This window comes from Misgurnus anguillicaudatus, unplaced genomic scaffold (assembly GCF_027580225.2).
Source record: "Misgurnus anguillicaudatus unplaced genomic scaffold, ASM2758022v2 HiC_scaffold_31, whole genome shotgun sequence".
NCBI classification, from domain to species: domain Eukaryota; kingdom Metazoa; phylum Chordata; class Actinopteri; order Cypriniformes; family Cobitidae; genus Misgurnus; species Misgurnus anguillicaudatus.
In genome coordinates, this window is record NW_027395281.1 from 5689919 (window position 1) to 5703021 (window position 13103).

General features: G+C 40.5%; 1 protein-coding gene across 1 annotated transcript; it reads left to right on the forward strand.

The window, feature by feature from the left end:
- The first annotated feature begins 280 nt into the window (after window positions 1-280).
- LOC129453198 (myosin heavy chain, fast skeletal muscle) lies at window positions 281-11113 on the forward strand. The gene is made up of 40 exons (XM_055217320.2): window positions 281-333; window positions 469-675; window positions 770-913; window positions 995-1151; window positions 1237-1264; window positions 1363-1477; window positions 1566-1658; window positions 1756-1819; window positions 1911-2009; window positions 2093-2196; window positions 2340-2478; window positions 2561-2679; window positions 2773-2922; window positions 3011-3181; window positions 3255-3561; window positions 4545-4621; window positions 4711-4798; window positions 4878-4995; window positions 5117-5240; window positions 5329-5465; window positions 5554-5809; window positions 5906-6148; window positions 6234-6410; window positions 6514-6659; window positions 6757-6847; window positions 6932-7321; window positions 7397-7523; window positions 7596-7714; window positions 7801-7997; window positions 8085-8268; window positions 8645-8810; window positions 8895-9019; window positions 9110-9418; window positions 9510-9713; window positions 9815-9940; window positions 10117-10287; window positions 10370-10474; window positions 10562-10657; window positions 10762-10893; window positions 11004-11113. The coding sequence occupies exons 2-40, from the start codon at window positions 475-477 to the stop codon at window positions 11019-11021; spliced, it is 5817 nt and encodes a 1938-aa protein (XP_055073295.1). The 5' UTR covers window positions 281-333; window positions 469-474; the 3' UTR covers window positions 11022-11113.
- Window positions 11114-13103: the final 1990 nt, after the last annotated feature.

Here is a 13103-nt window from a genome sequence, read left to right on the forward strand (position 1 = left end):
CACATGTTATTAGAAACATGAGTGTAACATTGTCATATATAGACAGTAAAACCCAACCCATTATAACCAAATAGAGAAAGGCAATGCTGTTGATGGAAACACTCAAGTCCTTATAAAAGCAGACGTCTCGGTCTCTCTGAAGGTCTGCCAAGCACCCAGTGAAGGTAAGTGAGCCAAGACTCAGCAGTGGTAACTACATTGTATTGCGTTGAGATGTCGGTTGAGATTGATGTGAATGTTGGAAGTGATTCTCAAAACACTCTGTCTATGTCTTTTACAGAATCCACAGGAAGTCATTCCGGACGTTTCTGGCCTTGAGAGTCAAGCAACAAAGTGAGAAAAACTTTATAATATACTGCATAATCAGTACAGAACTACTATGTGAGCTATACATATTTAATACTAGAGAGAACTACTGTGAGAACTACAACTAACTAATCACTGTTCTCAATGTGTTTAACACAAAAGGTCATCATGGGAGACGGTGAGATGGAGTGTTTTGGCCCGGCGGCCATTTTCCTCCGCAAACCAGAGAAAGAGAGGATTGAGGCTCAGACTGCCCCGTTTGATGCCAAAACAGCATACTTTGTAACAGATACAGATGAGATGTACCTGAAGGGTACTCTTGTTAGTAAAGAGGGTGGCAAAGCTACTGTCAAAACTCATAGTGGGAAGGTACGTTCAAAACTATTAATTGTGATCTTGAGAAATTATTTCATGTTACTAATATTGTAAGTGAGTCCTGATAACTGTTGTTGTTTATTTTCAGACTCTCACTGTCAAAGATGATCAAATCTTTCCCATGAATCCACCCAAGTTTGACAAAATTGAGGACATGGCCATGATGACCCACCTCAATGAGCCTGCTGTGCTGTATAATCTCAAAGAGCGTTACGCAGCATGGATGATCTATGTAAGTCTAACGACATCACTTTTAATACCTACGATGAGGTCGATGTTGAACAGTAACACTGGACCATCATCTCTGTTTCAGACCTACTCTGGTTTGTTCTGCGTCACTGTCAATCCATACAAATGGCTGCCGGTGTACGATACAGTTGTTGTGAACGGTTACAGAGGCAAAAAGAGGATTGAAGCTCCACCCCACATCTTTTCCATCTCTGACAACGCCTACCAGTTCATGCTCACCGGTAAGTGGATTCAGATATTTACTGATGAGTTTATGTAAAATAATTGGATCTTGAAAACTACAATTACCCAATGGTTTTATTTCAGATCGTGAGAACCAGTCTGTTCTGATTACGTAAGTACATTTCTTTCTCTTCTTGTAAATTACTTACAATTGTTATATGTAAAAACACATAGAGGTTTTGTGGATAAAAACCTTGTGTGAACCTCCAGTGGAGAATCTGGTGCAGGAAAGACTGTGAACACAAAGCGTGTCATTCAGTACTTTGCAACCGTTGGTGCAATGTCTGGGGCAAAGAAGGCAGAACCTGTTGCTGGAAAAATGCAGGTTAGCGAAAACATATAGATTACACATGGACTACAGTATTAATTGATTTATCTCATTACTGATCTAATATTACCAATCTTATATGCAGGGCTCACTGGAGGATCAAATCATCGCAGCCAACCCCCTGCTGGAGGCTTATGGTAATGCCAAGACTATAAGGAACGACAACTCGTCTCGTTTTGTAAGTTGAAGTCTGATGTAATGCATTATCATTTCTGTTATACCTTTCTATGCTGGCAGACATTCAAAGGTGTCGCAAATAATGTATTTCTCTTTAGGGTAAATTCATCAGGATTCACTTTGGGACAACTGGCAAACTGGCCTCAGCTGATATTGAAACTTGTGAGTCTCAGTGTTCTCGACCAAATGTACATGTTTTATTGTTGGACCAACATGTTGATTAGTGATTCAAACCCATTGTTTTCATGGAAAGATCTGCTGGAAAAGTCAAGAGTAACATTCCAGCTGTCTGCTGAGAGGAGCTATCACATCTTCTACCAACTCATGACTGGACACAAACCAGAACTGCTCGGTGAGAAATCTACAATAGTGTGTAAGTCATAAAAGACAATGTCTAAGAGCAGTGTAAATAAAGTGCACATTAATTCTTTACAGAGGCACTTCTGATCACCACCAATCCTTATGACTATCCAATGATCAGCCAGGGTGAAATCACTGTCAAGAGTATCGATGATGTGGAAGAGTTCATTGCCACAGATGTATGTGGACAACAGCCATATTATTCTTTGAGTCCTTATGATATATTTATGAGTAGAAATAATGGAAAGAACATACTGTATGAGATAATGCAGCATAAAACACTCTATTGGCTCTAAAATGTTGTGTTAACTTCTTAATACAGACTGCTATTGACATTCTGGGCTTCACTGCTGAGGAGAAAATAGGCATCTACAAGCTGACAGGTGCTGTGATTCATCATGGGAGCATGAAGTTCAAGCAGAAGCAGAGAGAGGAGCAGGCTGAACCTGATGGCACTGAGGGTGAGATATAAAGAGATGATACTCGTATCACTATATGAACCTTCATTTACTGATTGTTATCTGGAAATCTCTGCTTCTTTAGTGGCTGATAAAATTGCCTACCTCATGGGCCTGAACTCTGCAGACATGCTGAAAGCTCTGTGTTACCCCAGAGTAAAGGTCGGAAATGAGTTTGTTACCAAAGGCCAAACTGTACCACAGGTGACGATGAGTAACACAATCAATGTCTATTGAACAGACAAAACCTAATATCATCTAAGATCAAATTCATGACCTCTGTACACTCTTTTACAGGTGAATAACGCAGTTAGCGCTCTATGCAAGTCAGTTTATGAGAAAATGTTCTTGTGGATGGTCATCCGTATCAATGAGATGTTGGACACAAAGCAGCCGAGACAGTTCTTCATTGGTGTGCTGGACATCGCTGGATTTGAAATCTTTGATGTGAGCATTGGTCACTAATATGTTTCTAATAATCTAAATATAAATGTAAAGATATAAGAGTGAAAATTGGCTTGTGTTGAAATGTCAGTTCAACAGCTTGGAGCAGCTCTGCATCAACTTCACCAACGAGAAACTGCAACAGTTTTTCAATCATCACATGTTTGTGCTGGAGCAAGAGGAGTACAAGAAAGAAGGCATTGAATGGGAGTTCATTGACTTTGGAATGGACTTAGCTGCCTGCATTGAGCTTATTGAGAAGGTAAAAATAATGACTTGAAAAAACAATGTTTATATTTTGTACTTGTGCTTAAGCTTGAGTATTTCTCCACCAGCCAATGGGCATCTTCTCCATCCTTGAAGAGGAGTGCATGTTCCCCAAAGCCACAGACACAAGCTTCAAAAACAAGCTGTATGATCAGCATCTCGGGAAAACTTCAGCATTCCAGAAGCCCAAACCTGCCAAAGGCAAGGCAGAAGCTCACTTTTCTCTGGTGCACTACGCCGGCACTGTTGACTATAACATTTCTGGCTGGTTGGACAAGAACAAGGATCCACTGAATGACTCTGTTGTGCAACTCTATCAGAAGTCATCAGTCAAACTTCTGGCCTTCCTGTATGCCGCTCATGCATCTGCTGAAGGTATATTTAACTGATAAACATTCAAAAATTCTTCTTTAGTACTTCCTGAGATAATTTTAAAGACATCCAAGTGTACCTATGTTTTTTAATTAAAATTAAGCACATTTTAGTTCATATTCATGGAGTCTCAAAATAACACAGATAAGAACACTTATGCTGGGTACACACCAAAAGATAATCGGGCTGATTTTGGGCCGATTTCCCCCCTTCCGACAATCCTAGCTATGTCCCGAGTATCGCAATGGTTTTACAGATTATCTTATCAGATTTTCCATTGGTGTGAGGTGTGTTAAGAATGTCCGAACCTGCTCGGAAGAACGTCGGAGCCGCGTCGATCGCGAATCGTAAATATTCAACATGTTGAATCCTGATGTGTGGGGGGAACCCCGAGGACAAACGCGCGCACGCTCTTGAGATTATCACGTGAACGAAACAATATCCAATCAGAAAGCAAGATGGTAGAAGACGAAAGCAGTCATGTCACAGCACAAAGTGAAGTTGATGCAAAGTGAATTTGTACAGACCATGTTCCTGCTGTCTTCAAGACTTCACCCAAACCCTTTTCTTTTTTCCCTTGAATTTTCTGTGAAAATCATTCCAAACCCTATCATTGAAATTTCTTACTGCATATCGTCTGCCATACTTATTCTGAAGTCTCGCGAGATTTTGAGAGATTTCCTGTGTTCACAGTCGAGACTGGTTGAAAATCTGTTTGTATGTGGTGTGCTGTCTTTGAGACATCATGGCACACCACAAACTATAGGTGCAAAACGGTTAAATCTAGGATTTTGAAAATCTTATAAGATGTAAAAAATCTTTTGGTGTGTACCCAGCATTAGATATTCTTAAAATTATCTTAAGAAGTACTAAAGAAGATTTTAATTATATCATGTGCACAATTAGTATGTGAAAATAGAGCACTTAAAGTATTTTATGGAGTGTCTGTCATTGAAAAGTAAACATAAACCCTTATTCATCCTTAGCTGATGGCGGCGCTGGTGGAAAGAAAGGAGGCAAGAAGAAGGGTGGTTCCTTTCAGACAGTGTCTGCACTGTTTAGGGTATGAGGCGAATCTCTTTGTTATGTAGAAAGTAAAGTTCATTACAATTTCAAGCAAACTAATCTCTAATGAAATAAACACATTTACAGGAAAACTTGGGCAAGCTGATGAGTAACCTGAGGAGCACTCATCCTCACTTTGTGCGTTGCTTGATTCCTAATGAGTCCAAGACTCCAGGTAAACCATTTTCCTGAAATTTAAAATGTATCTATTGTTTTAAAATATCTTTTCATCCTTAGTAATGTCTTTGTTCCAGGTCTGATGGAGAACCACCTGGTTATTCATCAGTTGAGGTGTAATGGTGTGCTGGAGGGTATCAGAATCTGCAGGAAAGGTTTTCCCAGCAGAATCCTCTATGGTGACTTCAAGCAGAGGTATTGTAAATATCTCAACATATAATCTTTGTGGCAGTTAGGCATCATATGAAATACCACCATCTTGTTGTCTTTGCTGTGTTAAAACAAAAAACATAATTTATCCCTAATTGTCCTCCAGATACAAGGTATTAAATGCCAGTGTCATCCCTGAGGGACAGTTCATTGACAATAAAAAGGCCTCAGAGAAACTCTTGGGCTCTATTGATATTGACCATACCCAATACAAATTTGGGCACACAAAGGTAAGCCAAACGTCCAGAGGTAAAATCTGCATAAAGAAGATTGGCTTTTTTCACTTTATAGCACTAAAATCTTTCAAATATTGTTTAGGTGTTCTTCAAAGCTGGTCTGCTGGGTACTCTTGAAGAATTGAGAGATGACAAACTAGCAGCACTGGTAACCATGACTCAAGCTCGTTGTCGTGGATTTGTCATGAGGAAGGAATTTGTCAAAATGATGGAAAGGAGGTACAATGTAGTTAAACAAAAGTGTTTGGAATACAAATGAAATGAAATGGTTTCAAAGAGTGAAAGAAATTTATTATGTTTAATGCAGAGAATCAATTTATTCCATTCAATACAACATCCGCTCATTCATGAATGTGAAACACTGGCCATGGATGAAGCTGTACTTCAAGATCAAACCTCTTCTTAAGAGTGCAGAGACAGAGAAAGAAATGGCAGCCATGAAGGAGAACTATGAGAAAATGAAGGAGGATCTAACAAAGGCACTAGCGAAAAAGAAGGAGCTTGAGGAGAAAATGGTGTCACTCATGCAGGAAAAAAACGATCTTCAACTGCAAGTAGCTTCTGTGAGTATTACAGTTGTTGAAGTCAAATAATCATGGATATCAAAGGCATAGCTTTAAAAACTTAGAAATTAACTTTGTCTCCATCCCAATCAATAGGAATCTGACAATCTCTCTGATGCTGAGGAGAGATGTGAAGGTCTTATCAAAAGTAAGATCCAGCTCGAGGCCAAACTCAAAGAGACAACCGAGAGACTGGAGGATGAGGAGGAGATCAATGCTGAACTTACTGCTAAGAAGAGGAAACTGGAAGATGAATGCTCTGAGCTGAAAAAAGATATTGATGACCTGGAGCTCACCTTGGCCAAAGTGGAAAAGGAGAAACATGCAACAGAAAATAAGGTTCACATTTTAATCACGTCTTATACACATGGCATATGTGTTTATAATTGACAAGGAAATCACAATGAACAATGTTTTCATGTAGGTGAAAAATCTGACTGAGGAGATGGCCTCTCAGGATGAGAGTATTGCCAAGCTGACCAAAGAGAAGAAAGCCCTTCAAGAGGCACACCAGCAAACCCTTGATGACCTTCAGGCAGAGGAAGACAAAGTCAACACTCTGACTAAAGCGAAGACAAAACTTGAGCAGCAAGTGGATGATGTAAGATGTTTGGCATAAGAATATAGCTAATAATAAATGAGGAGATTATTTCATTGTTCTGTTGCTGTGTGTTAGATTTCATGCACTGTCTTTGTAACGTTAGCTGGAGGGTTCACTGGAGCAAGAGAAGAAGCTCCGTATGGACCTTGAGAGAGCAAAGAGAAAGCTTGAGGGTGATCTGAAACTGACCCAGGAATCTATAATGGACCTGGAGAATGACAAACAGCAATCAGACGAAAAGATTAAAAAGTGTGAAAAATTTCATCAATATTACAATCTGAAACTGTCATTGTATCAGTAATATTTTGATTGCACAATTTACATAAAATTTTATTTTTTCAAACAGAAAAGACTTTGAGATAAGTCAGCTTCTCAGCAAGATTGAAGATGAACAGTCTTTGGGGGCACAGCTTCAGAAGAAGATCAAAGAACTTCAGGTAATGTCTATTATATTATGAAGTACCTAGCTGAAAAAAATCACATTACCAGTATGATAAACTAAATGTGTATTTTAAAAATAGGCCCGCATTGAGGAGCTGGAGGAGGAAATTGAGGCCGAGCGAGCTGCTCGTGCTAAAGTGGAGAAGCAGAGAGCTGATCTCTCCAGGGAACTTGAAGAGATCAGTGAGAGGCTTGAGGAAGCTGGTGGTGCCACTGCTGCCCAGATTGAGATGAACAAGAAGCGGGAAGCAGAATTCCAGAAGTTACGTCGTGATCTGGAAGAGTCCACCTTACAACATGAGGCTACAGCGGCCGCTCTCCGAAAGAAGCAAGCAGACAGCGTGGCCGAGCTCGGAGAACAGATCGACAACCTCCAGCGTGTCAAGCAAAAGCTGGAGAAGGAAAAGAGTGAGTACAAGATGGAGATTGATGACTTATCAAGCAACATGGAGGCCGTGGCCAAGTCAAAGGTAATCACAACTAAAGGATTATTAAGTGAAAATGCACAATAGGGGCAACATGTGTAAAACATTGTATTTTGTTAGGCTAATTTAGAGAAGATGTGCCGCACACTTGAAGACCAACTGAGTGAAATAAGGTCCAAGAACGATGAAAATGTTCGCCAGCTCAATGACACAAGTGCCCAAAGAGCAAGATTTGCCACTGAGAATGGTTAGTGCACAACCAGTTTCTGTTCCAAATAAAATTGTTTAATAGTATTATTAATCTAAAGCAAATGAACAGGTGAACTGGCTCGCCAGCTGGAGGAGAAAGAAGCTCTTGTTTCTCAGCTGACCAGAGGAAAACAGGCTTTCACTCAACAGATTGAAGAACTCAAGAGACATGTTGAGGAGGAACTTAAGGTGAATCACAACACATGGTGAAATGTATTTCTACTTTTACTAATTAAAGGAGCCCTCAATTGTGCTAAATTTATGTTTGATTTTAGGCCAAGAACGCTCTGGCCCATGCTGTCCAGTCTGCTCGCCATGACTGTGATCTTCTCAGAGAGCAGTATGAAGAGGAACAAGAGGCAAAAGCTGAACTTCAGCGTGGAATGTCTAAGGCCAACAGTGAGGTGGCTCAGTGGAGAACCAAATATGAGACTGATGCTATCCAGCGCACTGAGGAGCTTGAGGAAGCCAAGTATGTAAATTACAAATAGAAGAATTGGGGAAACATTTGTTATGGTTAAGATATCACCATTTTACACATTTCCAACAACTTTTACAGGAAAAAATTGGCCCAGCGTCTGCAAGATGCCGAAGAATCAATTGAGGCCGTGAACTCCAAGTGTGCTTCCCTGGAAAAGACCAAGCAAAGATTGCAGGGTGAAGTAGAGGACCTTATGATTGATGTGGAGAGAGCAAATGCATTGGCCGCCAACCTGGACAAGAAGCAGAGAAACTTTGACAAGGCAAGTAAAACATGACTCATCTGCAAATCTAAACTGTGATCCATACCTTTAAATGAACCATGTAATAATGGTAAATGGTAAATAGACTGCATTTACATAGCGCTTTTAACAGACCTATGGCCATCCAAAGCGCTTCACAATTTGCCTCACATTCACCCATTCACTCACACATTCATACACCGACGGCGGTGTCAGCCATGCAAGGCGCCATCCAGCTTGTCAGGAGCAGCTGGGGTTAGGTGTCTTGCTCAATGACACCTCAACACTTGGTTATGTGGAGACGGGGACTGAACCACCAACCTTCCGGTTTGTAGACAACCTACATGAGCCACTGAACCACTGCCGCCCCATAAATATTTTGTTTATTTCATAACAGGTGCTGGCAGAGTGGAAACAGAAGTATGAGGAAGGTCAGGCTGAGCTAGAAGGTGCTCAGAAAGAAGCTCGTTCCCTCAGCACTGAGCTCTTCAAGATGAAGAACTCCTATGAGGAAGCCCTTGATCACCTGGAGACTCTGAAGAGGGAGAACAAGAATTTGCAACGTAAATGGCACTTTTTCAAATATCAAGATTGTAAATAAGATTGGCATGAAACAGCAATTTTTACAACTGTGTTTTTACCTTTAGAGGAGATTTCTGACCTTACTGAGCAGCTTGGAGAGACCGGAAAGAGCATTCATGAGTTAGAGAAAGCCAAGAAAACAGTGGAGGCTGAGAAATCAGAGATCCAGACTGCACTGGAGGAAGCTGAGGTAAATCAACATTAAAAACATGCAAACATCTATTACTCACCCTGTCTCACTCTTCTAGTATGTTAATAAAACCTCACTACTGTTTATCAGGGCACTCTGGAACATGAAGAATCCAAGATTATTCGTGTTCAGCTGGAGCTGAGCCAGGTCAAGAGCGAGATTGACAGAAAGCTTGCTGAGAAAGATGAGGAGATTGAGCAGATCAAAAGGAACAGCCAAAGAGTGATTGATTCCATGCAAAGCACTTTGGACGCTGAGGTCAGGAGCAGAAACGATGCCCTGAGAGTTAAGAAGAAGATGGAGGGAGATCTCAATGAGATGGAGATTCAGCTTAGCCATGCCAACCGCCAGGCTGCTGAGGCCCAGAAACAGCTCAGGAATGTCCAAGGCCAACTGAAGGTAATCTTCTTTCTGTAAAACGTCTTCACAAAAGGTTTACTTGTCTGAATTAAAATAAAGCATAAATATTGACTCCCTAAACCTGCCACAGGATGCCCAACTGCACCTTGATGAAGCTGTCAGAGGACAGGAGGACATGAAGGAGCAGGTTGCCATGGTAGAGCGCAGGAATAACCTGATGCAAGCAGAGATTGAGGAGCTGAGAGCTGCACTGGAGCAAGCTGAGAGAGGCCGCAAAGTGGCAGAGCAAGAGCTTGTGGACGCCAGTGAACGTGTGGGACTGCTGCATTCTCAGGTATAAAAATGTACAATAACAATAAACTTGAGAATGTCACTTTCAAGATAACAGTACTGTTTTTTGTAACATTCTGTTTAAAAACTGCTGATTTCTCACAGAATACAAGTCTTATTAATACCAAGAAGAAGCTTGAGAGTGATCTGGTCCAGGTTCAAGGTGAGGTGGATGATGCGGTCCAGGAGGCCAGAAATGCAGAGGAGAAAGCCAAGAAGGCCATCACTGATGTGAGTGTTTTAAATATTTTGCATTTTACACATTTTCATTGCATTGCATTACCCTACTTTGTAAATGTAACATATTTTTTATTTTCTGTAGTTTTAGAATTGTATTCTATCCTTTAGGGAAGGTGTCTGCATCTATAGGCTATGGTTTAGTAAATTTTTATTTGCTCCTATTTTAGGCAGCAATGATGGCTGAAGAGCTGAAGAAGGAGCAGGACACCAGTGCTCACCTGGAGAGGATGAAGAAGAACCTGGAGGTTACTGTCAAAGACCTACAGCATCGTCTGGATGAGGCTGAAAATCTGGCCATGAAAGGTGGAAAGAAACAGCTCCAAAAACTGGAGGCCAGGGTAGGTTTGAATGTTTAGGAGCTCTAAACTCTAAATATGCCAGTGATTTCGTGCATTATAACTAAAACCCTTTTTTCCGAAGGTGCGTGAGCTGGAGGCTGAAGTTGAGGGTGAACAGAGACGTAGTGCTGAAGCTGTTAAAGGAGTGCGCAAATATGAGAGGAGAGTGAAGGAGCTCACCTACCAGGTAAATCAACTTTTGATTGTAGCTTTATCACCTTATATTATTGTATACATTGTTTATCCCAGAGAATGAACCCTATTTACTTGAAAGACTGAAGAAGACAAGAAGAATGTGACCCGACTGCAGGATCTGGTGGACAAGCTGCAGCTGAAAGTCAAGGCCTATAAGCGTCAAGCTGAGGAAGCTGTAAGTCTAAAATCTCTTTATGTGATCTTCAATTTTTTTTCAAAATCTCGAGTGTCATAAAACTTGCAATCTGATGAAATGGGCATCTTGTGTAACCATGACAGGAGGAGCAGGCTAACACTCACCTGTCCAGGTACAGGAAGGTGCAGCATGAGATGGAGGAGGCTCAGGAGCGCGCTGACATTGCTGAGTCCCAGGTCAACAAGCTGAGAGCCAAGAGCCGTGACATTGGGAAGGTAACAAACTAAAATCTGTAAAATTCAATGTTCAGTAACTGTACTCTGAGGTCTTTACTTTATATGTTAAATGAATTAAATATTCTTATATGAATCTTATTCATTTGAAGAGTAAAGATGAAGAATGAAGATTGGACACCAGAAGACCTACAAGCAAGCATATAATATGACTGACTTGTACTGAGTTTTCTTACTTGTGAACATTAAAATGCTCTTTTTAGTTTTCTGTCCATGTTGTTTATTTAATACAACAGATTAATTTTCTAAAAGTAACACTAGAGGCGGTATTTTTATCCCATAGACCATGATACTACTGCATATTCCTATGTGAATTAAGAGAGGCTCCTTCAATGCGCTGATACTATCCAGCCATGTGCACAGATTGACCCTCAGAAGATAAAGGCCCTTATTAGGGCCCGAGCACCGAGGAGCAGGCCAGAATGGCCTGCACCGAAAGGTGCGAAGCCCTATTGGTTTTGCTCGAATTTATTATTATTTTTTTTTTTTATTTTTATTTTTTTTTTTTATTATTTTTATTTTTTTTAACACTTTTGGGCATTTTGGGTGCCTTAACATACTCGAAAACTCTTGAAATTTGGCACAGACGTTAGAGTCGTCCGTCATTGCGAACAGACAAAGGCTGGAACACGGGCGTGGCACGGGGGCTCTGTAGCGCCCCCTGTAATGCAAACACAAACAGTAGTGCGCAGATCGGGCAAACATGTACGCACATTTACGAAAGTTGGTACACATATAGATCTCATCGACCCGAACAACTTTCGCCCTCTAACATTTTAGCTCCGCCCAACAGGAAGTCCGCCATTTTGGATTGTTTAAAAAATGCATGCGGTGAACTTTTGAATACTCCTCCTAGAGGATGCATGCGATTGACACCAAAAGTGGTGAACATAATGTCGAGACATTGGACTTGCTAAATTGCGAAGGGATTTTTAATATCTCGAACGGTTCTGCCATGGCGAGCCGACAAAGTTGTGGCGAAATCAGAGAAACAGGAAGTGTCTAATATCTAAGGCAAAAAATGTCTTATTGTAATGACACGCGGGGTGTTTGTTCGTCTAAAGATTCCGATCGCATCGATGTGCCTATTGTGACTCTCGGGTATAGCGCCACCAGCAGGCGCCAGGAAGTGTTGCAGTCACAAAGCTGGATTTTTTTGAAAGTTCCATGCAATGTTCTTTTAAATACTCCTCCTAGGATTTTCATGCGATTGACACCAAAAGTGGTCACCATGATGCCGAGACATTGTAGATGATAAATTGCGAAGGGATTTTTGATATCTCAAACGCTGTTCCCATGGCAACGCGTCAAACTTTACTTTCATTTTAAAGGCATATTTAAGCCTTTCAGTTGCATACAGTTAACTTTTGAATACTCCTTCTAGGATATTCATGCGATTGACACCAAACGTGGTCAACATGATGCCGAGACATTGTAGATGATAAATAGTGAAGGGATTTTTGATATCTCAAACGCTGTTCCCATGGCAACGCGTCAAACTTTTTACTTTCATTTTAAAGGCTTATTTAAGCCTGACAGTCGCATGCAATGTTCTTTTTAATACTCCTTCTAGGGAAATAATGCAATTCACACCAGAAGTTGTCAACATGATGCTGAGACATTGTAGACGCTAAATTGCGAAGGAATTTTTGACATCTCTAACGCTGTTCCCATGGCAACGTGTCAAACTTTACTTTTATGTCAGGCATATTTAAGGCTCTTGGTGTACTTAGATTGACTTTAAATTTGGCACACACATCAGATTTGTCGGCTGTTAAGTGTTGACAAAAACGTCAGATAAAGGCGTGTCTATTTTGTGGCTCACTAGCGCCCCCGTTTGTCTAAAATGTGGGGTTTCTTTTACCTACAGTACCTAAATGCACTCAAAAAAATGATACTTTAAACGAACACAATTTTATTGTGGACAGTGGTTCCACACAACCCAGTTAATTTATTTTAACATTTAAGGGTTGTTTTCAGTCAATGCCAAATTATTTATTTGCAGCAACACAGTTGAATAATAAATAACTAATGTGAAGTGGTAATGTTCAACAAAATTATCTTAGTTACTTATCCACAACTTAAGATTGTTACGTTTTCTGAACATGTGTTTAACTTGTTCAAACGAATCAAATATTTTTTGCTTGTCCAACTCAAGAGTAGTTTATTCATACAACTCAATTACATTGTGG

Coding starts and splice junctions, on each gene's coding strand:
- LOC129453198 (XM_055217320.2), top strand. CDS start 475: ATGGGAGACGGTGAGATGGAGTGTTTTGGCCCGGCGGCCATTTTCCTC. Junction 4,799..4,877: donor TAATGAGTCCAAGACTCCAG/GTAAACCATTTT, acceptor TCTTTGTTCCAG/GTCTGATGGAGAACCACCTG. Junction 9,714..9,814: donor TGGGACTGCTGCATTCTCAG/GTATAAAAATGT, acceptor GATTTCTCACAG/AATACAAGTCTTATTAATAC.